Source organism: Haplochromis burtoni, unplaced genomic scaffold (genome assembly GCF_018398535.1).
Source record: "Haplochromis burtoni strain Fernald_Lab_line unplaced genomic scaffold, NCSU_Asbu1 Contig_82, whole genome shotgun sequence".
In the NCBI taxonomy this organism is placed as follows: domain Eukaryota; kingdom Metazoa; phylum Chordata; class Actinopteri; order Cichliformes; family Cichlidae; genus Haplochromis; species Haplochromis burtoni.
Genome location: NW_024582443.1, coordinates 1,730,738 through 1,757,690, shown reverse-complemented (window position 1 = coordinate 1,757,690; position 26,953 = coordinate 1,730,738). Strand labels below are relative to the sequence as shown.

At 43.3% G+C, this 26,953-nt stretch overlaps 1 protein-coding gene across 3 annotated transcripts in view; it reads left to right on the top strand.

Annotated features, from left to right (window-relative positions):
- Positions 1 to 26,953, top strand: part of arap2 (ArfGAP with RhoGAP domain, ankyrin repeat and PH domain 2) — a 172,886-nt gene that overhangs the window by 45,590 nt on the left and 100,343 nt on the right. For all 3 annotated transcript variants that reach the window (XM_042222247.1, XM_005925826.3, XM_014334712.2), the window contains exon 10: positions 19,474 to 19,580. In XM_042222247.1, the coding sequence (XP_042078181.1) occupies positions 19,474 to 19,580 (107 nt within the window). The remainder of the gene's footprint in view (positions 1 to 19,473; positions 19,581 to 26,953) is intronic.

The window sequence follows — 26,953 nt, the reverse complement described above, 5'->3', positions numbered from 1 at the left end:
CATTTAGGTTGTGAATTGTGGCTTTCATGTAAGTGTTTTTGGTTTCTCAGTCAGCTCCACCCTCTGCTTGTAACATCAAGTTTTGAAACAGAATGATAGCTAAGGCGAAAATGTTTAGTTTGAGGCTTCGTAAAGCATCAGGCTTGTAGACTTAGTGACCAGTCTGCAGTCTCCTCGTCACCAGCAGTTTCAATGGGACAGAATGCACTCATTCATTAGCATGAATCTGGTTGCATAGAGAAATAAGGTGCCACACTGAAAACCTCACTATGAATACGCTTTGGTTGCTAGTAGGTTACCGCAGTTACCCGTAGTTAGCATGAAAAATGGCGACTTGTCTGCAAATGCGTGCAAACGAGTGGTAGTGAAACTGTGAAAGTGCGATGCATACTGGACGTTCGCCTTCAAAGTAGAAGTTGCGCGTGTTGAAATGTTGTGGTTGCAACAATAAGGCACAACTTTGACTTTAAAGGCCAATGTTTGTCATGCCTCACTTTCAAGTTTCACTGCAGCTCGGAGAGAGCGCTTAAAGACAAGTTGGTGTCTTCCATACAAACTATGAGTTACCACGGCAACCTGCTAGCAACCAAGGCAAAGCACGCTTTATGCAGCTGAAGTGCTCTGTTCCCACATGTCATCAATCCATGTGGGAACAGAGCCTTGTTTAACCCACTGGTAAAGATGGCTAAGTCCATCTTTTATATACAGTCTATGTAATATTTACTATGTAAAATATGGCCTCTTTAGGCAAATCTACTTCAGTGGTAGAGCAGGGCGATATGGCCAAAAAAATTTATCACGATATATATTTGAAAATTTGCGATAACGCTATAACTGACGATATAATTGATGCGAGACAAAATACAACTCCACAACATTACTAGCGCAAAAAGACAACCTTCCATTTATTTTCACTTAAACAAGAAGCTGGTTTTTATGTACATTAAAGCTTTATAAAAATGTAACAGTGCAAATGCAAATTCCTTGCTGAAAGTTTAACCAAAAGGCATTTCCAGTAGAAATGGGCTGACATATCCTGAGCATAACCATGTATAATATCCACTGAAGTTAAAAAGAGGTGCTTTGCAACATTAAACTGCAGTGTGCAATACGTATTTTTCGGACCATAAGGTGCACGGGATTATAAGGCACATTAAGTGAAACAAAGCAGTCAGATAAATCAAACTTTATTAAACTCATTCTTCTTGCTTCCTCCACTTCTGTACCTTTGATTCATTAATGTTGAATTCTCTGGCAGCTGCTCTATTCCCATGTTGTTGCAGTATATTAATGACTAACCTCGTATTGTGGATGGATTATCTCAGTTGTTCTCCTGACTGAAGTTTGGTCCGTTTACAGCATCCTGCCATGCGATTGCATTTGTCTCTAACTATCAGGAACGTTAACTCTTATAAGTGAAAAAGTGTTAGTGTTCGTTCTCCACCTTCACTATTTATGTTATACTAACATAGCTGTGTCGCTAGCGATCACGTAGCACATCATTATATACCAGCTAGCCCAACTTCAGTAACCCTACAAACGTCACTGCTGTTTAGTTTCCTGTCTTCATTTATGTTGGAAGTGATAGCAGAGCTGTACCTTTGAATTTTTTCAGAAATCTCTCAGTCAGAACATGCAATATCATGCTTGGGTAACTAGCGAAACTAGCGAGCTAACTTCCGCTAGCTTCCTGCTAACTTCTAACTCCGTTAAATGTAATAACTTTTGTTTTCATGGATGCCTGGAAGTTAAACTTTATAGTTACACCTGGTAAAGCAGCAATGCTGATCGTTTTATTAAAGATGAAAGAATTTAGACAGTCTTTAACTCTCAGTGATGCTGCAGTGTTGTTTGACCTTTAGTATACAGAGTTTAGGACCCAGATTACTCCCAGATTTAAGAGCATCTTAGTCCGACAAATACGACAATAACGACGGCTGCTTGCATGTTCTGCCAAAAAACGTGCTTTCTTGTGTATCTGACGGACAAACACCAAACCAGTTCCACATCACTGAAGTTGCACCATTTTTACAAACCAATTCTGGTTCATTTGTTTCACTCAACAATCGGCCATGTGCGTATGAAAACAAAGGCACTGCGCATGCGCGTTTTACTCATATTCTATCGCAATATTTCATTTTCCTATCGTTGCCTAACATTATACCGGTATTACCGTGAACGGTATAATATGGCCCAGCCCTATTCAGTGGTGCTCTTTAAATCCAGGTTAAAAACTCGCTCAGTGGGTAACTTTATTTATTGTATTTATTGTTCTCATTGTACTTTTTATATTTCTGCTGCACAACACTTTGGTTGGCCATGTGTTGTTTTTAAAGTGTTACATAAATAAATTCTGGTAAATAATTAGCAGAAGGAAAAATCTAGTGTTTGTATGTTATCTTTAACATCCACATAGTGCCTCAGTGGATGTTAGTGATTGCTTTAAATTTGCAGGTTTATCGAGTGTGGGGACCTTTGAGGCGATAACTAAACAGTCATTCAGATATTTTAATTGGCATTCATATGATTAGTATGTTATTGAGTGCATGTGTCAGGGTTTATTTGTTTGTCTAAGTCTAATTAAAATTCTCACATAACAGGCACGCGTGGCAGGTTCACGGCATTTTGGAGGATAAGTACATCTACATATTTTTAGCCATACAGACAGATTGGAGCTAGCATGTGCACTATGATTCTTTCGATTGTTTTCTCTTCAAAGTATGTTCTGCTTATTGTTTTTGCTCATTAATTGTTTTGGATGACATTTTCGCATACAGCGTTTGGAAAACATTTGAAGAGTGAGACAAAGGCGGATTTATAAAGAAGGAAAGAGAGAGAGAGTTGCAGACAGACAAGTGTATCGCCCGCTGAAATTCTTACACTTCTGACCATCTGTCCATATGTCTGCTATTGATGGCTGTCAGCGTTCTGTTAATTTGCGGACGCGAGTCGAAGCCCACACTTGTCTCCGTGCAACTGCAGTTTCATCCGATTGAATGCAAGCTGTCAGGAGCAGACAGGTGTCACAGTGTTATTGTTTCAGTGTTATTAGCATGCAAGGATTCTCCCAACTGCAGCACCTCATCTGATCGCATATTTATGCGAGTGTTTAATGCAGAACCGCAAGACGGGGAAGGAGGAGAGCTAAGCAGAGAATAAGAGAAGTTGGCCCTATTCAAAGGTGATACACTGAGATAAGTTTGTTATGGTCCAAACAGTGGCAGGACAAAAATACCTACCACTGTTTGTTCCAGTGGCGGTGAGACTTGTACTGTTAGCATATTGTTGACGTGACCCCTTAAACTGTAGCAGTTTTCATCTGTTTACACTCATCATTACTGAATCTCAGATGCTGAGAGAATTAGCACCCAACCTGTTTGTTCTTTAATGAGTGAATACATTAGAAGCAGAGAGAGAGAGATGGCTTGTATGGAAGATTAAAATGTGCTTTTTTAATTAATGTATTTTCTAGAAAACACTTTTTAATGTTTTTACTTTTTGTGCATTTATGTTTTATTTTTAGCCTGTTTTACTCCCAGATAAAAATGCACTAATTGAAGACGTTGTGGTGGACCACTAGAGGGCTCCACTCACACCCAGTGTATAGGAAGTGTGTTCCTGTGTTTTGTGGCGCGATATGCGCAGTTGATGTTGGAGACGAATAAAGAAGGAGTGAGAACTGAGAGCTCTGTGTCGTTGATGCTTACCTCCACATTGGTGACCCCTGACTCGAGCATGCAACGAGCCGCAGATAACGTTACGGATGCTTCAGCGCCCGCGGACCTCCACCTCCTGTTGCAGCTACGTTCGCTGTGGCGCTGAAACTGCCGGACTTTTGGCTCCATGACCCCCCGTCATGGTTTGTACACGTGGAGGCTCAGTTCGCCCTTCGCGGCATCTCGGCTGACGACACGAAGTATCACCATGTGGTGGCCTCGCTCGACCCGCTGGCCACCCGTCGCGCGATGGCGCTCCTCCGGGACCCACCCGCCCAAGGGAAATACGCCGCCCTCAAAGAGCCGAAAAGCTCCTCAACCTGTCAGGCTTGGGTGGCGGTACCGCGCTCGAGCTCATGGAGAACATGCTATCGTTGCTCGGGCCGGATGACGGTGGTTTCCTCTTCGTGCACCTCTTCCTCCGCCAACTACCGGCCGCCGTGAGAGCTGTCCTTGCGAACTCTCCGCTTCTGCCTGCGAAGGATTATCGCTCCCTGGCTGAAGAAGCGGATCGCATTCTCCTGGCTAGCCGCACTTTCGACGTTCACGCCCTGGCTACGGACTCGCCGGCGGCACCTTCCACGCCTCCACCAGCATCCGCCCCCTTGCTGACGGCAGGGATTGCTACACGCCGGCACCGCGGAAAGAGCATCTGTTTCTACCATCAGCGTTTTGGCGACAGAGCGCGTCGCTGCCTGCCGCCTTGCGCTTTCACGGCCCAGGGAAACGGACCCGCCAGCGCGCCGTAGCAGCCGCGACCGCTGGCAATACAGAAAGGCTGCTCTTCATAGAGGACTCGCGCTCCGGGAGACGTTTTCTCGTGGACTCCGGCTCCCAGAAGAGCCTCCTTCCCCCTACCGCTGCCGACGGACTAGCAGCGAACTGTGGGCCGCAGCTCATTGCAGCTAATGGCTCTCCCATCAAAACGTTTGGGGAAAGGTTGGTGACTGTTTGTTTTCATGGCCGGGATTTCCAGTGGAACTTTGTTGTTGCCGCTAGCTCTGTACCTATTTTAGGTGCTGATTTCCTGTGTGCTCATGGACTGCTTGTCGATGTTGCTAACAGACGTTTAATCGATGCTCTCTCGTTTTCTTCGCTACCCTGTTTTACTCGGGCCGCCGAGCCCCTGATTCGGGCTAATGTAGTGACCTCCGGGGATGCTTTTCAGCGTTTGCTTTTAGAGTTTCCATCACTGTCTGTCCCTAATTTCTCTAGCACGGTAACGAAGCATGGGGTTGAGCATTATATTCCCACGGTCGGGCCCCCGGTGTTCGCGCGCGCGCGCCGCCTCGACCCCGCAAAACTGTCCGTCGCTTGGGAAGACCATGGAGCGCCTTGGCATTGTACAGCGTTCGAACAGTGCATGGGCCTCTCCGCTTCACATGGTGCCCAAATCGGACGGTCGGTGGCGGAGATTTCCGCCGTTTAAATAATGCCACGGAGAATCACCGTTACCCCATCCCCCACATTCAGGATTTTTCTGCCAATCTCGCCGGAACGTCGATTTTTTCTAAAATTGACTTGGTGCGGGGGTATCACCAGGTTCCCGTGCGCGCCGAAGACGTTCCTTAAACCGCTGTCATTACCCCCTTCGGCTTGTTCGAGTTTTTGCGCATGCCGTTTGGCCTGAAAGGTGCCGCCCAGACCTTTCAGCGGCTGATGGACTCCGTTTTGCGTGGGCTGCCGTTCGTTTTTGTTTATCTGGACGATATATTGGTGGCCAGCTGCTCAGCGAGCCAGCACGAGTCCCATCTGCGCCAGGTTTTCCAGCATTTGGCAGCGCACGGCCTGATCATCAACCCTTCCAAGTGCCAGTTTGGGTTGCCTGTTCTGGATTTCCTCGGGCACCGCATTTCCTCTGAAGGTGTGGTTCCGTTGCCCGACAGAGTCCAGGCCGTTTCGGCTTTTCCGCATCCCACGTCGGTTAAAGCGTTACAGGAGTTCTTGGGGATGATACAGAGCTGCCCACCTGCTACAGCCACTCTATGCTGCCTTAAAAGGTAAAACAGCCAAAGATCCGGTTGACTGGCTTCTGGAACGCCTCCATGCGTTTTCCGCAGCTAAGTCTGCGCTGGCTGACGCCGCCCTGCTGGCCCACCCGCTTCCGTCGGGGGAGATCGCGTTGACCACCGACGCGTCCGACGTGGCAGTGGGTGGGGTGTTGGAACAGCGGGTTTCAGGTCTCTGGCAACCGCTCGCCTTTTTCAGTCGTACGCTCCGGGATGCTGAACGCAAGTACAGTGTTTTGGACAGGGAGTTGCTGGCCCTGCACCTCGCGACATGACATTTTCGTTTTTTCTTCGAGGGTCGCAACTTTACTGCGTACATTGACCACAAACCATTGACGTTTGCGATGTCCAAGGTCTCTGACCCATGGAGCGCACGCCAGCAGCGCCAGTTGGCGGCCATTTCAGAGTTTACCACAGACATTCAGCATGTGGCTGGTAAGTCCAATCACGTCGCTGACTATCTCTCACGTGTGTTGGTTTCTCCGGTGTATGTCGGCGTCGACTACGCTGCCATGGCCGCCGAGCAATGTGCTGACCCGGACGTCCTTGCCCTTTAGTCAACAAAAACGGGTCTTGTGCTGGAGGACACCCCGGTGTGGGACGGCGGTCCGCACTTTCTTTGCGGCGTTTCCACCGGCCGCCCCCGCCCGGTGGTTCCCCTTTCGTGGCGTCGTCGTGTTTTTGACTTGGTGCATGCCCTCTCTCATCCCGGCGTCCGGGCCTCGGTCAAGCTGGTCAGCGCCAGGTTTGTTTGGCCGGGCCTTCGCAAGACGGTGAAAGAATGGGCGGCGGTTTGTATCCCATGCCAACGCTCGAAAATCCACCGGCACACACAGGCACCCCTCGAACCTTTCCGTGTCCCGGGTAGGCGTTTCGATCACGTTCATGTGGACCTGGTTGGTCCCTTGCCGCAGTCACAGGGTTTCACGCACCTTTTGACTGTGGTGGACCGCACAACCAGGTGGCCGGAGGCGGTACCCCTGGCGTCCACGACAGCGGGACGGTGGCCAGGGCATTTTTGTCAACGTGGGTTTCACGTTTCGGCCCCCCTGCTGACATTACCTCGGACAGGGGCCCCCAGTTTGTTTCGAGCTTTGGTCTGCTATGGCTGACGGCCTGGGAGTCAAGGTCCACCGCACCACAGCATACCACCCGCAAGCTAATGGGATGTGCGAACGGTTTCACCGGTCACTTAAGGCCGCGCTCCGGGCTTCCTTAACAAGTGGCGACTGGGTCGACCGTCTTCCGTGGGTTTTGCTGGGATTGCGTAGCGCGGTTAAAGAAGACCTCGGGGTTTCCCCGGCTGAACTGGTCCTCGGCCAGCCTCTCCGGGTCCCCGGGGAATTCTTACCTGAGAGCCCTCCCCCATGTTTCGATACCTCTTTGTTGCCTTTTCGCCCCCCAAGAGACTCATTTCCTGTTCCTGGTCCTGTGCACCACTGCCTGCCTGACACTTTTGTTCCGAGTTCATTGGACTCTGCTCGTTTCGTTTTCGTCAGGCACGATGCCCATAGGACTCCGCTGCGTCCACCATATGACGGGCCATACAGGGTTCTTAAACCAGGCAACAAACATTTCATTTTGGACTTTGGCGGTCGGCAGGAAGTTGTCTCTGTTGACAGACTTAAGCCTGCACATGTTATGCAAGAGGATCAGGTGGTCCCGGCCCAGGCCCCTCGCCGCGGCCGCCCACCTGCCACTGGGCTGATGGATTCTGTTTTTTCTCCCAGGAGCGACCCAAAATCAACGAAGTCCGAGTCATCTGCAGCTTTTTCTGACCGCCAGTGCCAGCCTTGCTCCCGGGCTGGGTTGCCCTCTGTCAATTCCCCACCCCCCCAGTTCAGCCGTTCCGGCCGTTTGCTTAAGCCCCTGGTCCTGGACTAGTTCTGCTGGGTGTTCGGGTGGGTCATGTGTGGTGGACCAGTAGAGGGCTCCACTCACACTCAGTGTATAGGAAGTGTGTTCTTGTGTATTGTGGCGCGATATGCGCAGTTGATGTTGGAGACGAATAAAGAAGGAGTGAGAACTGAGAGCTCTGTGTCGTTAATGCTTACCTCCACAACGTGACTAAAGCAGTCATAAAAGTACTTGTCTAAATACACCCAGAGGTTTTGTGATGTTTTGATGGAGTAACTATTTACAGTCAGAATACTCAAAATACAAAACTACAGCTAAAACTACAATTCAGATTCACCCTGAGGTGCCGGCTGGATCCCAGCGCACATATACAATGCTGAAGTAGTCTTTTAAAATGCTGCGGCTTTACCTCCAGCTTTCTGCATTACTTCATAATTGCTGAGTGATCAATTGAATTTTTTACAATCTGGTGCATTCTTGCCTTTTGCTGTTTTTAAATCACTACTCGATGCAAAGGGTGTAGTTATTGGCAGTGTTGAAATCCTCTGGAGGGTTGATGAATGGATATAGTAGTAGCATTTCTGGTGAACATTTGAAATCTTCAAATGAGAACTACTGATTCAGTATTACATTTGAAAATAACAAAACACTGAACGTGAGGAGCAGTGAGCTGCTGCGTCTATGCGCACCGCCATCTTAACCCATGTGATGCTAACCATGTAATGTCTGTGAAGGTTCTCAGTGTAATGCTAACCATGTAATGCTAACTTGTCCACCACACACACACACACATATATATTATGCATATCTGTGTATAACAGTTAAATATGCTGGCAGGCTTACTTTAAAATTTTGGATAGGGATGACAGTCTGGATTTGGTGCTAATACTAAGATAATTTAGCTGTATGTGACACACTGAGAAATTAGCATGAAACTCTGTAAGAAAAACATGTGATCTTACTTTGAAGGTTTTTTTTTTTAATGTTTAAACTGACATTAGCAGCTAACACTAGTGATAACCTACAAACTTGGCTAGTAAGTTACAACTTTACAGCATCCTAGCGTTAAATTGAATGCTACTTTTGGCTAGTGAAAGCTTACATGACACTCAAAACAGCTACACCATAAACTATGAACCACTTAGCTTTACTGTAGTAGTGTATATATTCAAATTATTACAAGTACTCATGAGGCTTCTTGGTGGTATTAATACTTTACATGCACATTAGCATGCTTGTTATAGGAACAAAAGAATTAAACGCCCCTGATGTAGCTGACTTGGTGTTAATGTACAGCTTTGTTTTGTTGTTGTGGACCTTCCATCTCCATTTTAGTCATAAAATAAAGAAGAGATAAGTTTGCTCTTAAAGTTTCCCTTGAGTCTCTCATATTTGATGTCAGTCCAATTAAACCCTGATAGTCCCTGTTCATGTACAGCTTCCCTGTTCTCTGCCTGCTCCTGTCCCGACAGCGAGATATAACATCTGAGATGGAAAGATACCTCACAGCCGTGATACTATTTCTTAAAGTGCCTGACACGTATTTGTGTGCATATTTGATAATGCTACATGCATTTGACTCATTTCCATCCCTCCTCGGCTCTCATTTCGTTTCGCTCGCTCTTGTAGTTTTGTTGTTTGCCTTTCATTATTTTCTTCATTAGCCTGAACAAACATCTTTGTTGGAATTCTCTTTTGGGTATCACTCCTTGTCAGCACATTTCCACTTCCTTGATCTGAGACAGCGGGAGAATCGGAGGGAAAGAGAGAATCGGGGAGTGAACAAATTAATTGTATTATTTTAGCTTACAAGCTAAATCCTCGGCATAAATGCAGGAGCAGCTGCGGTGCATTTTGCAGGGAGGAAAGCAGGCGGCAAATGAAAGACAAGAGACTTAAGAGTCAGAAACTGAGAGATGGAAGTAGGAAGATGAAGTGAACAGGGTGGAAAGACCAGTTCGGTGCAGGGCTTGCATGAGTGAGAATCGAGCGTTGGTGGTTTTGTAAGAAAAGGAGAGAGTGATGGAGAGCAAGAGCACAGGGAGGGAGGTAGACCATAGCCCTGTTCAAGTTCAGTGGAGTGGAGTATTTAATCTAACATGATGAACGAGCTATTGGAAACATCATCCTCCCAGCTCCTCCTTCAACACCCCTACCCCATTTCTCATGGACCGTAAGCCCCGTGATGGAGCTGTGGTTAAGGTCACTTAAACACCAAGGTAAAGAAAGTCAGACAGTGCGCAAAGTGTGTCTCTCACACACACACGGTTACTCTGAGAACCATCTCTCTGCCATGCCCTGCATAGGCAAATTGGCACAAGCAGAGTGACTTGTTTCGTGTCTTATCGTGTCGTACATCACAAGTGTTGCCCACTTTGTTTTCACTCTGGTAGCTGAGGGATTGATTGATGGTTGAATGATCATATTTCTCGCTGTCATCTTGTGTATAATTTAGAATTCCTCCCAGTTCCAAGTTAAATCTTAGCTGAAATGAAAACTTTCAACATGCAGTAGAGCCTTTCCTGGTGGAAGGAGAGGGGGGGGGAAGAGTACACAATGAGATTGCGACTGAAAATTTAATTAATCTTTGCTTTAATTAAATTCTCTGCTCTTCACAAGATCTTCTCTGTGAGACTTAACATCATCCAGAGACTTCGAGGCCGTTTTGTAGCACTGATGCTACGACTGAATTTGAGATCAAGGCTCTTCGTTTTTTGTCTTCATACCTGATTTAGCTGAAAGATAACAAATTCAAATCTTTTGCTGTGTAACAAGAGCAGTTTACACCTGCCTTTCTTTCTCTTTTCATACTTGGAAGCCGTGATTACAACGCTTGCATATTAAGTTGATTGCAATGGAAAATGTTTGACTAATTACAAATTAAATACTGTTCCTTTTAGCTACTAAATACTATCCTGTGTTCAGTGGTACTTTCCTGTCTTAGCTGCCTGCTGAAATGTAGCATTGAGAGCACCAAAGGCCGCTTAGTTGCAGAAAAACTAAAACATTGAAGATGCTAAAAATGGTCAGAAGGTAATTGCACTGTGGGGTAATGAATCTCTCTGGGTTCATCAGTACAGACCACTTTTTTGACAGTACTAATTTGATTGGTTATTAACACAATAAGACTAAAACAAGCTTTGGTGAGCTGGTTACTGGTTATGTATTCAAAGACACAACAAACAGAACAAATGTAATCATTAGACTAGCGAGGGGGCAAAAAATATTCAAGGCTCTCCCTGAAAAAGACGTCGTGTTGACGCGACCATATGTTAGTCTGATGGTGCCTTTCTAGATGTTACCATGTTACTTGCACAGATTTCTCTTTTCATATTAAGTACTGTTGATGATGAGAGATAACCAGTCTGCACATCATCATTCTGAAACTGGAGAGAGATATTTGCAGATTGTTGAACCTCTGCCTATCTTTACTTCTGAGAAACTCTGCCTCTCTAAGGTGCTCTTTTTATACCCAGTCACGTTAGGCCTCTTTTTTACTAGCACCCGCTCGACTCGACTCGACTTTATTCGGTTTCAGGCATTTTAATGTGGGTGGGATTGTTATAGAAAGGCGACCTCAAGTATCATGACTTCATTTGTATGATACATAAATGCAACACAACAATGGAGGGCATTGAGGCAATTGTATACCAGCTGGTTGATCTGTCACTAAAACGTCTGCACCTCGTCGTGTACCTATTGACTTAGCTTGGAACTCTTGCCAAGTAGGTACTATAAAAGGTACTTGGTACTGGGGACTACCACCTAATGGAAATCCCTAAGAACAGAGTCCAGCTGAGGCCAGGGACCTGGGGTGGCCAACTCCAGGCCTCGAGAGCCGGTGTCCTGCAAGTTTTGGATAACACCCTGGGTCAACACACCTGAGTCAAATGATTACTTCATTACCAGGCCTCTGGAGAACTTCAAAAAATGTTGAGGAGATAATTTAGTCATTGAAATCTGTGATGGATCAAGGACACATCTAAAACCTGCAGGACACCAGCTTTCGATGGATGGAGTTGGACACCCCTGGAGTAAGGCGCTAGTGGAAAAGAAGCATTACTGACCTCTTGCCAATCCGAATATAAAAGCGTTTCGCTGCCAAAGGTTTGTGTCTCTGTTCGCAGTTGTTGTCTATCACATATAGACAGCCTTGAAGCCTGCGCTGCCATCACACTATTTTCAGTAACATCGTGAGTCGAGAAAATGGACCAGACAGCATGTGAAGCTAAAACTGAATGTGACCACAAATTGCGACTAGACAAAAGCTCACGGTGGGGTTGCACTTTTAAATAATTTTAACTTTATTGTAATCAAACACCATCATGCAGTAAGTTTACACCTGCTGCAGTGCCCAGCAAACACTTGCTGTTCCTAGTCATTGCTGCACGCACACTCAGGACTCATCTGATCTCAGCTGCACACAAATAAAGATTCATGACTGTCTTGTGTGTTTGTGACACTGTCGTGTGTTGTCAGGTCTGTGGGCAGACGCTGTCAGCTGTAGTCAAATGAAGGTTGCACCGAGAAGATTACTTGCGATGCTTCTTGTAGCTGTCTGAAAGTGGTATTAATTGTGTGTTTGCATGCTAGCATTTGTTAATTAGAACAAAGAGCAGCTGAGGCTGATGGGGGAAATAAACCAAATGAATCTGACCTTCTACTGGAGCTAGAATAAAAGTTTCAGAATAATCAAAGTCCCCCTGATTGAGGTCTGTGCATGCTAAGGTCCGGGTGGACTGACGCTCGTTGGAGTCATGTGCTATTAGTTACAGAAACCTATGATCTTTATGTTTTTTCCAGACAATCTCACGATGGAAGAGCTGTGAGAGTCTTAAAAGTCTTTACAGCTACCTGCAGGATCCCCAGTCAAGCTCTGTGAAAATGTTTTAACCAAATGACCAAAAATGTGTCTTTTATTGGTTGTTGGTTGAAACGCGCCCTCAACCGACTTTGAGGAATACAGAAATTGAAGACATCAAACTCTTGTCTTCATGCGGTCATGTGACTTCCGTGTTCTCCACCCTGTCGCCGCCCTTCGCTGCCTCGCCGCCCGATGTTTAAAATAATCAAATAGTCTTTTGTCTCCATGTGTGCTCTTTTAAACTCGCCTACCTCTGTGTGAGACGGTGTTACCCTGCATGCTTTTAGAGCAGCTTTAAGTGGTTGAGTGGTCATGGAATTGGAGATAGACGTGGAGCCCTGCCTCTATTTGTCTGGGTTTCTTTCAGAGCGACTCTGTGCTGAGAAGCGACTGACTTGGAAAGCTCTGAGAGAAATAATTGGAATATTCCAAACGGCCTTTGTGCAGAATTCACGAGGTTAAGCGTGAGCGAGACTTTGTCCTTCACGCCTTGTAACAGTTCTCGAGATTTTGTTGATATGAGCTGATTTTTTTTTTTTTTACTTTTTTAAAATAAAAAATTAGTTTCACCTCCCTGAGATGCTTTGCATATGGACCACAAGTAGTAAGTCATACACAGGCGTGAGAACATTCGCCTTAGGGCCTTTTCCCCTCTCTCTCCTCCTATAAGCGCCATTAATGCCTCCTACCCCTCAGCAGTTGTAAAAAGGGTTATTTTTTTTTTACCTCTAATGCCTTTGCTTCTTCCCTCCATCCCTCCATACTTGGTGAATTAATTGGAGAGGGCAGGAGGCTGCAGCACATATTGGGTAGGTAACGAGTGGTGAGGGCTGGACGGCCGCTAACACCCAACTCTCTAATTGGCTGCCCGAGTGAGATGAGGGTCATTAGATATAGGTGACTGCTTTGCCCTCTCGGCACATGCATTCAGACAGGCGTGAACACTCATGCCTGCATGCACGCGTACACATGCAGACATCCTTCTGCTGTCATTTCTTTTTCTTCCATGTAAATCGTTTGTCCTTCTGCGGGGCTTTTCGTGTGTTTTCTTTTATAACGCCACATCGAGCTCCTCTGCTGATCTGAACGGACGGCAACTGCGAGCTTTGAAGGAGACTGCATTTCTACTCCATGACCCCCACGCTCTCATTACAGCGTCATGCGTCTTCAAACCTCTGAACGCGCTGAACTTAAAAGAGCAACAACTGTACACGGCTGTAATTGATAGGAGAGAGAGGCAAGTTTTTGCTGCCCTCGAGGCCCTTGCGTCAAAAGTTTCAGCTCAATTAGGACCTGGCCATACAAGCCTCACTCTCACATTATCTCTCTCTTTCTCTCCGTCGCTTATGTCATCCTCTTGTGAAATCAAAGGGTCTTAATTACTCATAAAGCTTCACGGGATCTCCGCATGACGCTACCTCGTTGTCCTCTCCTGGTATCGTTGCGTGGAACTGTGGGACGGGAGAATAATTGGTCGCGCTTTTCACTACAGTCCTCTAAATTTGTTTGAAGTAGTGTAATTGGGGCTAACGATGGCCAAATGAAGATTTTGACAACATTAGCCTCAATTGATCCAGCCCACACAATAGCAAAAAGATCAGGCTGGAAATGCTGCAGCATGAAAAAATATTTAAGTAAACTTCCATCTTGGATTGCAATCTGTAAAATCTGGCTGCTCTGAGAAGGTGGTTGCTAATTATTTAGCAAGAGATATGGCAGCGCTCTTCTCCTTCACACACACAAACACGCGCACACACACGTGCGCGCGTCTTCTCACCGCTAGGTCGTGCGTTTCCAAAAAAAGCGCCTAATCAGCGTCGATGGCGTCGATTCATTTCCTCCTTTGTTTGGGCGTAATTAGTGCAAATTGTTTTCGCTGGTGAAGAACAGTTAGCGCAGAAAACACACATGATTTATAGCTGGCACAGCGTGGCAGCGTTTAGTGCTCCTCACTTAAGCAGTATTTGTAATTCGCTGTTGGAGTATTTGTGAAGATGGTGTTTTATTCTGGCTTTTTACACACAAACACACACACTTTCTCTGTCAACTGCTCAGCTGACCCCTCGCCTGTCTCACCCACTCTCAGTGAGGATTATCACGACCTCCCTTCACATGCACGTTCTCCCCGGTCTCTCCCTTCCTCTGTGTTCTCGCGCTCTTTGTCACCCTCATCTTTTTGAGTCACGTCTTTTTGGCTTTGTCTCAGTGCATCAGGGATGCTTTCGAGTGTGTATTATTCTTTACTGTAAAGTTGGAACTCCTCGGTTTTCGGCTCTGTTTTGATGTTTTGCTTATATGTGTGGGAGTGGGTGCGCTTCTTCCGTCTCCCCGTCTGTTTTTCCGTCTCTTTCTGGCTCGGAGCTCTAGGCTATAGAAAATGGTCTAAACTGCTGTGAGTGTTGAGGGTGAAGTGGGAGAAGGGAGGGGCATGTAGAGTTACAGTGGAACTTGTGAAAACTCTGCCTTTGCACATAACCCCTATTTTCTGAAATGTGCCTCAGAAAACATTGAAGCTGAAAGCTCGGGTTGGTTTGGATTCCCGAGATGAAACTTTTGGCTTTAACAGAGCTTTGCTGTTATGCGCAGGTATACTCTCCCTATCTCTTTCTGGTTTCTATTGCTTTCTATGTGTCTCACACACATACACACTTATCCCGGTGTATCTCTGCAACACACAAACACGCACACCACATACAGAGGCAGTTTGTACGTCACTGGTGAGGAGAGGAAGAAAGCCAATGACAGTTCAGCAGGTCCCTCTCACAAGTCTAACATTATATCCAGTTCCTGTGTGTGTCTGTGTGTGTGTGTGTTTATGTATATTAGAGATGGCACGATACCACTTTTTTATGTCCGATACCGATATCATAAATTTGGATATCTGCCGATACCGATATGAATCCGATATAGTGTTTTTTAATCAACAAAACTGTTTTTTAAATATCTTGCTGCATTTTGTATAAGTTCATACTCAAGTTTAAAACAACAACTACACTAAAGCTATTCTGTTATACCTGTATGCAAAAAAAAAAATATTTCATAGTTCAGCAATACTGATCAATCTAATAAACTTAAACCTACACCATCCTCCCTATTCTGGTATTTTAAAGAGTACTTAGCGTAAATATTAAGCAACCTAACTAATAGGGTTCCAACTCCCAGCAACAACAAAAATAAATAAATAAAAAATAGGGAACCACCCCTCCACCTCATGATGCTTAATCGAAATCAACTTTAATTTGATGCAGTGTAAAAAAATGCACAGAAATCAATTATTATTTTTCAAGAATAATTAAATAGATTCAACATCTTTCTTCAACAGAACTGCAGACTGCACAGATGGTACCTTCCCAAAGGAAAAAGTACTATAGCTTACTAGGGTATATTAGACTTAACAGTTACTATATACAGTAATGGACTTCTATACATTTTACATCAGATTAAAACTTTGGGTGTAAGATTCAGATAATTATTTATTAAAAGCTAGACATTTTAAATGAGAATAAGAAAGAAAAGTATGTCTTTGTGCCCCCTTTTCCCTGTTAATGCCCTATCGGCCCCCCTGGCTAAACTTTGCTAGATCCGCCCCTGCACAGTTACCAGCCGTCAGCTACGTAGAAAAAGATCCTGGTGTAGAAAGTAATATTAAATAAATTCTAACAACAGCTGATCAAGCTTAAACGTGCTGCTGTTGTTCAGCCGCTGGTTTCCTCTTTCTGGTGCAAAGTGGGCCAAAAACAAAGAAGAGAGACGGACTCGCGACAGAAAAGCCGATCAGCTGATCATTAAGCAGTTTCATGATTGAAGTAGCAGCAGGAGAGGCAGTCGCTTGTTAAGCTTAACGCAGGAATGCTTTACAAACATTCAGAGATGGACTTACACACTTGCTTTACTTCTCTCGGGATAACTTTGTCGGAGATGAAATGCCGGGTTGCTAGCGAAGCTCCAAATGCTATCCAGACCACCACAGGTCCCGCATGCCACAGCCGCTCTATCACGTGATGCATACTGCTCCGACGTGCTAACGTTCTGAGGCGAGTTACGGCGTGTTGCAAGTTTTGTGAGGTGCTTTCGTGATATTTAATGGATCGGATTACATTTTTTATTTTTCTCCGATATCCGATCCAGTAATTTAGGTCAGTATCGGACCGATACCGATACGTAATATCGGATCGGTCCATCTCTAATATGTATATACTAGAGATGGACCGATCCGATATTACGTATCGGTATTGGTCCGATACTGACGTAAATTACTGGATCGGATATCGGAGAAAAATAAAAAATGTAATCCGATCCATTAAATATAAAAAAAGCACCTCACAAAACTTGCGACACGGCGTAACTCGGCTCATAACCGTAGCATTTCGGAGCAGTGTGCTCACGTGATAGAGCGGCTGTGTGTATTTGAAGCCTGCTACCAAACCAGCATTTCATCTCTGAGAAAGTTATCCCAGAGAGAAGTAAAGCAAGTGTGTAAGTTCATCTCTGAATGTTTGTAAAGCATTCCCGCGTTAAGCTTAACAACCAATACCTGGAGCGACTGCCTCTTCTTGCTGCTACTTCAATCATGAAACTGCTTAATGATCAGCTGATCGGCTTTTCTGTCGCGACGTCCGTCTCTCTTGTTTGTTTTTGGCCACTTTGCACCAGAAAGAGGAAACCAGCGGCTGAACAACAGCAGCACGTTTAAGCTTGATAAGCTGTTGTTAGAATTTATTTAATATTACTTTCTACACCAGGATCTTTTTCTACGTAGCTGACGCTGGTAACTGTGCAGGGGCGGATCTAGCAAAGTTTAGCCAGGGGGGCTAGGGCATTAACAGGGAAAGGGCACAAAGACATACTTTTCTTTCTTATTCTCATTTAAAATGTCTAGCTTTTAATAAATAATTATCAGAATCTTACACCCAAAGTCCATTACTGTATATAGTAACTGTTAAGTCTAATAATACCCTAGTAAGCTATATACTTTTTCTTTTGGGAAGATACTATCTGTGCAGTCTGCAGTTCTGTTGAAGGAAGATGTTGAATCTATTTAATTATTCTTGAAAAATAATTTATTTCTGTGCATTTTTTTTTCCACACTGCATCAAATTAAAGTTGATTACGTTGATTAAGCATCATGAGGTGGAGGTTGGGGGGTGGTTCCCTATTTTTTTTTTTTTTTTGCTGGGAGTTTGCAACCCTATCACTTAGGTTGCTTAAGATTTCTGCTAAGTACTCTTTAAAATACCAGAATAGGGAGGATGGTGTAGGTTTAAGTTTATTAGATTGATCAGTGTTGCTGAACTATGAAATATTTTGGGTGCAGTGTATTTTTTTTACATACAGGTATAACAGAATGGTTTTAGTGTTGTTGTTTATTTAAACTTGAGTATGAACTTATACAAAATGCAGCAAGATATTAAAAAAAAAACAGTTTTGTTGATTAAAAAACACTATATCGGATTCATATCGGTATCGGCAGATATCCAAATTTATGATATCGGTATCGGTATCGGACATAAAAAAGTGGTGTCGTGCCATCTCTAGTATATACTATATATACAGCTGTGACTGTGCTTCTTCCTCAGTGTTGACATTCAAGCCTCATTTGAGTAACAGGTTGCGACTTTAATGAGCTGACCTGTTGATCCCACCTTATTAAGCAGGGTCTGTAATTTGACCATAAGGGGCTTGAAATACTGCCCAGTGGTTGAAGCCAAATATTTGCAGGGCCCCTTAGGGAACATTGTTTTTAATATTTTCTGCATTCATTTTCAACTTGAAGCATATGTCTGTGCTTTAAAAGTGGGGGAAATAAAGATGTACAGGAAAGTAACACTCTTTTAGTGAGGAAAAAAAAAACTTTCGCAGTTTGCTTCAGTACAATTCAGAATGCCATGTTAGGCCAACACTTCACAATCAATTTTGATGCTTATTTATTTACTAAGAAGATAAAAGGGGCCTTTAAGAGGCAAATAAGCACAACATTAATAGAGTCCGACCGGTTTGGCAGCAGGCCGATATTAGCTACTTTCCAGTCTTTGGTCATCCATCCATCCATCCATCCATCCATCCATCTATCTATTCATGCATCTATTCTCTTCCACCTATTCAGTTGAGAGTCATGGAGGGCTAAGAGACAAGGGCCAAGACACAGGCTACACCCTGAACCGGCTGTTGCAGGGATAACAGATAGAGATGGACAACAATTCATGGTCACATTCATACATATGGCTAATTTATAATCACTAGATAATCTAACCAAATGTAAGTCTTTGGACTGTGGGAGGAAGCTGAAGTACCTGGAGAGACTCCACAGACATGGGTTGAACATGTAAAACCCACACAGAAAAGCCCCAGACTTCTTTCTCTTTGTAGGAGAACCCTGAGATTATTAGTCAAAGGAGCTTGCAAAGAAAAGCGTCTGGACTGCTTTAAGTTGCTTGAAGACGTTTCACCTCTCATCCGAGAAGCTTCTTCAGTTCTAAGGTCAAATGGTGATTTGCTTGTTTGATGAGCTAGAATAAAAATTAACAAAGCAATTCAAAGTACAGTGAATTTTAATTCATTAAAATACTTATTTGCATCCTTATTAAGACTAAGCTGAGAAGATTCAAGGTATTTAATTGTGTACTTTCCAAACATGATGTTAGCGTAAATGTCATGTAATATTAGCTTAGCTTAGCTAGCCTCTCTGTTAAAAATTTAAAAGAAAGAGTTATGTTTTGTGTATTCTGAGTTACGAAACGTTTGGTCATGCTTGTTTGTTTTGTTGCAAAGATGCAGGTGAAAAGAATAATGAAAAAAAAAAGTAGAAATAACGAGTGTTTGTGTCCAGTTGTTTCTCTTTGGTTCTAGCCTTAATGCTAGGCTAACGATCTTGTGGCTTTAGCTCCATATTTAACAGTGAGGTAAACACTCAATCCTGTAATGTAAGAAGAGGATAAACGGTTCCTTTTTATATTTTTTGCTGAGAAAATGTGAATAATCTGTTAAATGGTTATCATTTTTTTTCTATCTTTGTGTTTGTGATTTTCAGGATTACAAAGCGGGGCTGGCTGTCGCTGAAGTGGAACTGACCGCTGCCAACATCAGAGACGTGGACCGCAGGGGCTTTGAAATCAACACGCCCTTCAAAAACTTCTGGTATGTCTACTCTTCATTTGTGTTTGTGCACGGCTGCCTCACCAGCATGTGTATGGCATGTAGCTTGGCATGTTTCTGCACGCTTTTTCCACCAACAAAGAGCTATTCATGCTCGGCTGCACGTGATATTTGATTTGTCTTTTTATGTGTGTGAGAGAAGAGTGCACTCTATCTGTTTGATCTTTCAGCTCTTACCTTAACACATACTCTGCTTCTTATTTCTTTTTCATCTTCTCAAAGACGAATGTTGGAAATGATGGCGCCCCTTCGATACAGACTCTCTTTTAGCCAGGTTGACATTGTACACCTCCACATTTGTTTAAATCTTACCATAGGAGGCTGTGGGATGTCAAGACATGATTTCCAGTTCTCTTACAAACAAATCCTGCAGGATCATCTTCTAATTCTAGCCACACAGTTTAGGAAATGTCCTTACAATAAGTCTCTTGTTACACTTTACTCTAATCTCAGAAGTCATATCTCACAAACCATCCATTACAGCGACAGTAAAGGGTGAGGACAGGGGTTTTAGTTAAGCTGCTCTCATATATTGAGGGTATTAACAGTCACACAGTATGATAAGAGTTTAGGGAACTTTCAGTCAAATAATATTCACATAGTCCCATCACAGTGGCCTCTTTCTTTCTTGTAACAGAGGTGGAGAATTTATTCACCAGTATCTTGTATTTTTTGGGAGTGAATATTAATGAGATGTAGCTGTTTGGAGGAAGTTGATTTCTTTCTGTTTTTGTTCTTTTTGTACGTGCTACCTGCCTAACACCTCACTTCATTTCCTCCCTTCATTTTTATGAAATGTGCAAAAAGAAAACTATCCCTCGCTTCTTATCTGTGAAAAACAAGAGTTCAATTAAGCTGATACAGTCAAATGTGCTGATAAAGGGAGCTGGATGAGAAGTGTTACTTTGTTAGTGAAAATGATTTAAAACACTGTTTTAGCAGAGCCTCTGAAAAAGTGGAGTCAAACTACACAATAACAGCCACACATTAACTGCATCTCCGCTATATTGCAGTGATTGAAGATGCCTCTTTTGTCAGGTCTCAGCAAGTTCATGGCTAAATCCTTGACTTATTAGATGCATTTGCAGTCTTGGCTTAAGTACCAAGTCAATGACAAAAATTGTGAAAACACAACCATGCTTCATCTTCATATAACGGTGTAGATGCCACAGGCAAGAAAACTGCTGAAAATTGAGGGGTGGAAAACCCCCTCCCACATATATCAGCAGTGGTGCATAAAGAAAACAACTGCAGTTCATCAACCTCAAAGACAGGTATTTGATTTAGTGCGCACAATTCAGCATGTGCAAGTTTCAGCTGTTCACCTAATTATAACATCATGATGTTAATTAGCTACTCTAAGCTCATTGTGTTCAGCAGTTTTGTTTCAATATATATGTTTTTTGTATTAAGTGTTGTGGAGTTTCACAGATATCTTTTCTAGTACAGGGCATGCACATGTACACTGTGTGCACACACAAGGAGGCAATAAATATACTTATAAGGTGCTTATGTGCAAATATAACCAAGTAACTGTGGTATGCGAGTGATCTGGCTCTACAGTTACTCTCTTGTCCCTGTAGGTTCTGGTTAGACCAGGCTTCTGCTGCAGTCACTTTCAGTTGCTGCTTGTTTGTGAGTCTCTGCATTCAGTTTTGTATTTAATAACTGATGAGCTGCCCTTTTGGGTTGAGATCAGATGACTGACTTGGCCATTGAAAAATATCCAATTGCCTCGTGAGACTCCTGCAATATGCTTTGGTTCATTATCCAGGCACTTTTGTAGCATTTGTCTGAATCTGAGCGGGCAGTAAAGCCCTGTACACTGCACAGTTCATCCTGCTGCTTCTACCAGGTGTCACATGGTCATTAAACACTAGAGATGTGTAGATGTTTTCTGGCAGTCTCTAATCCGTCCTACTTATTCTTAAGTGTAACCAGTAATTGTAGACACTTGATGATGATATTTCTACCTCCTCGAGACTGTTTTTGACTTGATTAGATGTTGTGAAGGAGTTTTCCAGACTGAGAAAACAATCCTGTAATCATCTAGTTTAGTTGTCATGGTCAGCTGGTCGGTGCATTTATTCTTGAGAAGATTGTTGCAGACTGTTAACTTTGGCCGCTGCTAACGTTTTTGCTGTTTTCCTGGTAGATTTATGTAGTATTTTCTGTGTAATGATGGTCTCCCTCACCTGCACTAACATCTCTTGGTACGTCATATTGAGAGTTCTAGTACCAAATGCAAGTTCTATACTTAATTTTTGATAAAACAGTCCTCACCTGGCCATCATACTGTTGTTGGTTAGGCTCTCCAAATGTATAAAAATGGCTGTAACAATACCTGGGGTTAAACCCCTTGAATTAAAGTAGCATTTTAATCACTTAAATGACTGTTTGATTTAATATGAGCTTTAAAGCTCAAATCTGAATGAGAAAAAAACTTTTAACTTGTGGTTTTACACTCGTTGCTAATGTCCCAAACTTCTGAATAGATAATATTTGATATTACTGCCAATTAAATACAGTAATAGAGAGTTTAGTCAAAGCATCACTGCCTCTACAGAAACATATAGCCGTGTATCATCTGCATAACCACAGTAGCAAATATTATGCTGTCTGATTAACATTAACGGGCTCAGATAGCTGCCCTGTGGAACTCCATAGGAAGTGTCACGAGTGGCTGATAGCTGACCTCCAAAGATGAAGTAGTTCCTGTCGGTGACCGTTAATCTAAATCATTCAAAAACACAATTATAAAAAGTAAAATACGGACAACAATCTTATCATAAGTTAGCCTAACTATGAAGGTTATTATAGTTAACTAAAACCAAACTAAAAGCTAAACCTAGATGTGGTGAAACTAAAATAAAAATGAGACCATCTGCTGTAGTCACATAAAACAGGGCCATCATCCAGGAACCTGTGGACATTACTGTAATAGCGAAGGTGTTGTCCACTGGTATAATCATAGACTTTGTTCTTTGAGAGGTAAAAATAATAATAAAAATGATAACACGATTTGCCTGTTACACATGGTATAAGAGAAGCAATGCTTCTTCCTACTAATAATACTAAACATTAGTCGTTACCTTTTTGGCTCTCTGTAGATAAATGTGCACGATTCTGAAAACAGCTGAGACATTTAGAGCTGAAATGATCAGTTTTTTCATAAACAAATTAATCTGCAAGGACTCGATGAAATACATACTTGAGTATCGTCTTGGTCTTCTGTAGTAGATGTTGAATATGTTCAGTCTATCAACAGACAAGAGAAGCAATTTGCAAACCTTACCTCGCCTTCAAGGAAACATTGATGGACATTTTTTGCCATTGTAGGATATTTTGCAGACCAAACGGTTAATTCATGGCAGACAAACTGAGACTGAAACAAATTGCTCTGTTATGCAACCTGGACAAAACAACTTGACCAACTTTTTTGCCCTGCAACGATGATGCAGGATTTCATCATTAAGCCCGCCCAATCAGCGAGTTACCTGTCGGTCTGCCAGGCTCCATTTTTACTCCTCGTGGTTTGTTTGTGGCAGATCTAAATAACGAGGCTGCAAATTTAATATTTCATTTCTGCACCAGCTGAGCAGAACCACAGATGTGAACGTGACCTTAGTGGTTACATATCTGAACAAAAAAAAAGTTTCTTAAACAGGAGCTCAGTCAAAGCCATTGAACCAAACTTATTTTCATTGTCAGTCATTTAATACAAATGTATGCGCTTTTTACCCTTTGTTTTCCTTTGGGGTGTAACTAATGAGCAGCCGTGTCACAAAGTTAAGCCTGAGCTCTAATGAGACAAAAGAGAAACTCTTCATAAGTTTGCTTTTACCGCATTTAGCAGCACTCCTGTCAAATCACTGTGACGGAGCATCTTGTAACTCACCACGTCCGCCTCTTACAAACTATAAACATATTGATCATAGCGGGGCGTACACGATCACCATGCTTTTTTATGAAGTCTCCTCTGGGAGCTTTGTACAGGTATCTCTGCCTCTGTAGGGCACAAAGCCTTTCAGGTGCCTCGAGTCCTGTGGGCCTGCGATCAATGAGCGTGCTGCTTGTTTGTGCTGTAATGGCCCATTTAGAATACAACCGTCACAGCTGCCTGGACAAAGCACGGCTCGTTTGTTTGCGTGTGCTTTTTGCACCGTTTCCTCTTTTCAGCCCTTCCTTTTTTTCTTTCTTTCTTCTTTTTTTGTGTTGCCCATTGCCTCGCGTAAAGATTTTTATTTTTGCTCTCATTCCTCCACGTGTCTGTTGTATATCCGATCGATCTGTTTGTGTCAGCTCCCTTAATGGTCCCATCGTTTGGCACCTTCGTTAATACGCTGGATGTAATTGCCATTTTGTAAGGACCCCCAAAAAACCGAACACAATAGTGAAATGAGCTCCCGAATAGTTTTGATGAGATGATTTTAGAAAAGGTTAGAGTGTGTGTGTATCTCTGTGTGAGAGTGTGTATCAAATCGATTGGTAGCCCTGGGAGCGTTCTCCTACCTGCTCAAGGTGGGGATTAGTGAGAAATTCATCTAATCACTTTAAGCTGTGGAGACTCACTTTGGCTTTTCTATTGTTTTCGCTGCCGTTAAGTGGACGGTCCGTTGTGCTGGATATAATAGCAAACTTTTAAGAGTAGAGGGAATGACAATGAGGCACAGAGGAGAGGAGACGTCGGCAGGCAAAGACGTTCAACTTTGGGGAGAGAGAAAAACTTTGGGCTCATGATCAGAACACACTTGTGCTACAGTAAAGCTGCAGATAAATGCCTAGCTCAAGGGCATATTGGAGAAAATCCATGTTTGTCTGCTTTGTTTTTTGTTTGTCTGATGTGTATTGAGGTCTTTGGACAGTTTCACAATTTTTCTGCCTTGGACAGAAAGTATTTGGTAATGAAAGCTCTCGGCAGCCTGGTGTTTGGGCTGTTCTGAGTGCGGGAGCTTTGGTTTTTGAAGGACTCATTACTGTAAAGTTTTTCAAATGTAATCTGTTGCCCACTGATTCCTTTCAGCTGCATTGTATCACGTGAACAGAAAGCGATCTTGAGGTGGATAGCGTACAAATAAAAAAGCTCTCTCTAAAGCCATTAAGAAATCATTGCTAGAAATCACCAGGGGTAAGCGTTCGTAATTTGGAAAATGACCCTTAAAATGGTGGTTATATTTCTCTAGTCACCGTCCCCGTGTCCATTTCTGCCGCGTTACTGTTTGCACCTGTCTGTGAAAACTGCCGGGCTCCGGTGTTGTATTTGCACATTATTTCTTTTTAACTGTGGATTTTGTCTGCCATCACTTTCAGTGTAATTGTTGTTGAGGTCTTTTTTTGTGTTTCCAATGGGAGGAATGATTACAGTGTCCGCTGAAGGCCACTTCATGTTTTCAGCATGTGTGCTCACACACAGCTTCAGAGTGGAACTCAAACAGCCTGTGGCTTGCGCACACTTCTACTAGTTCATCTAAAAAAAAACAAAAAAACAAAAGCACAAAAGGCGAGAAAATCTTTAAAAATTTATTTTTTCATAGTTTAATTGAAAAGGATACATGTTCAAATATGTATTACATCTCATGTGCAGAAATTCAAGTCTTTTATGTTTTATTTTTGATGAATATGCTTTCTGAGTCATGAAAAATAAAAAATCCAGTATCTCAGATTATTAGAATTTCATTTTATTTCAAGTTGGAGTAAATTACTTTTCACACAGTGTAAACACAGTGCATCTCTCAGTCTAGTTAAGTCCTAAGAACCATCATCATGGGAAAGACTGCTGATTCAACAGGTGTCCAGATCATGATAATTAACACCCTGCACAAGGAGGATCGCCATAGGAGGTCATTGCTGAAAGGCTGTTCAGAGTTCTCTACTGAAGTATATTAATGGAAAGCTGACTGGAAAAGAAATGTGTACAAGTAACAGGGATGACTGTAGTCTTGAGAAGATTGTCAAGGACTTGGGAGCTTTCCATAGGGGGACTGAGGGTGGTTTCAGTGCATCAAGCACCAACACGCACAGTCTTGTAAGGTCTTCTGGAAAGGAGCTCCAGCTGTTGTGTTGCTAATGCCATGCCACTCATGTACCAGCGACAATATCGGCATCTTATCTGGGCTAAAGGGAAAAAGAACTGGACTCATACTTAGTTGGCATTTCTCTTTTCAGAAGAAGGTAAATTTTGGATTTCATTTTGAAGCCAAGGTCCAAGAACCTGACGGAAGAGCTGAAAGGCACATAATCCATGATTTTTGACGTCCACTATGAAGTTTCCACAACCTGTCATGATCTGGGGTACTGTGTTATCTGCTGGTGTTCTTGGTGGTTGGTCTACTGTGTTTCATCGTGTCCAAAGCCAACGCAAAATCTGCCAAGTTTTGGACAACGTTTCCATCTTCCAACAAGCTGTATGGAGATATTGCCAAAACTACTACCACATGGTTTGCTGCTCATGTTATTACTGTGCTTTACTGGCAAACCAACTGATAGGAACCCCCAAAAAACAATCTTTTGTCAAGATGAAACTAGGGCTGCACGATTAATCGTTAGAAAATCGCGATCTCGATTCATACTTATGTGCGATCTCATTTCCAAATGACAACGATTAAAAAAAAAAAAAAGACGACGACGATTGTACCGCATTTTGATCCGGGACGTAATCTGCATGAAAACAAGCGCTCACTCTTCCTGCTCAACAAATGACAAGAGCGGAGCCTTATACCACGTGATATAGAAGCTGTGCCGTGTGATGCTAACATTAGCAGGGAAAAAACAACAGAGCACGTCAGGGATGACGAGAAAGTGACAGGAGAAAATCCGTCCCGGTCAACCACCCAAACATCAATAACGGGAACCTTATACAGCGCTTCCCTATACCCGTCGAACTCCCGCAGGCACAAAGAAATTACGGAGGCTATCACTTATCACCTGACCAAACATATGGCTCCCATCAACACTGTGCAAAACGAGGGATTTAGGAAAATGATCAACACCCTAGACAAACGCTACACAGTGCCGTCCCGCAACTATTTTTCTATTGTTGCACTACCTGCTCTATACACGCAGCATCCAGCAACGGTGGAGACGGAATATCATGCAGTACAACATTTTGCGGCAACAACAAAACGTGAGACATTTGTTGTTTTTATGTTTATTTATTATTTTTATGTTCAATCTCAACTGTTACGAAGTTGATGTGCAGTTAACCCTTTAAAGCCGGTCGGAGCGGACACGCTCCATTTTGCGTAACTATTTTTAAATCCCGGTAGCACTGCAACCACGTAAGCTAGCGCAATAATTTTTTTTGCATATGAAACCGGAGGAGTTGTACTTACATCTTATGCCATCAGCTTGTCCTA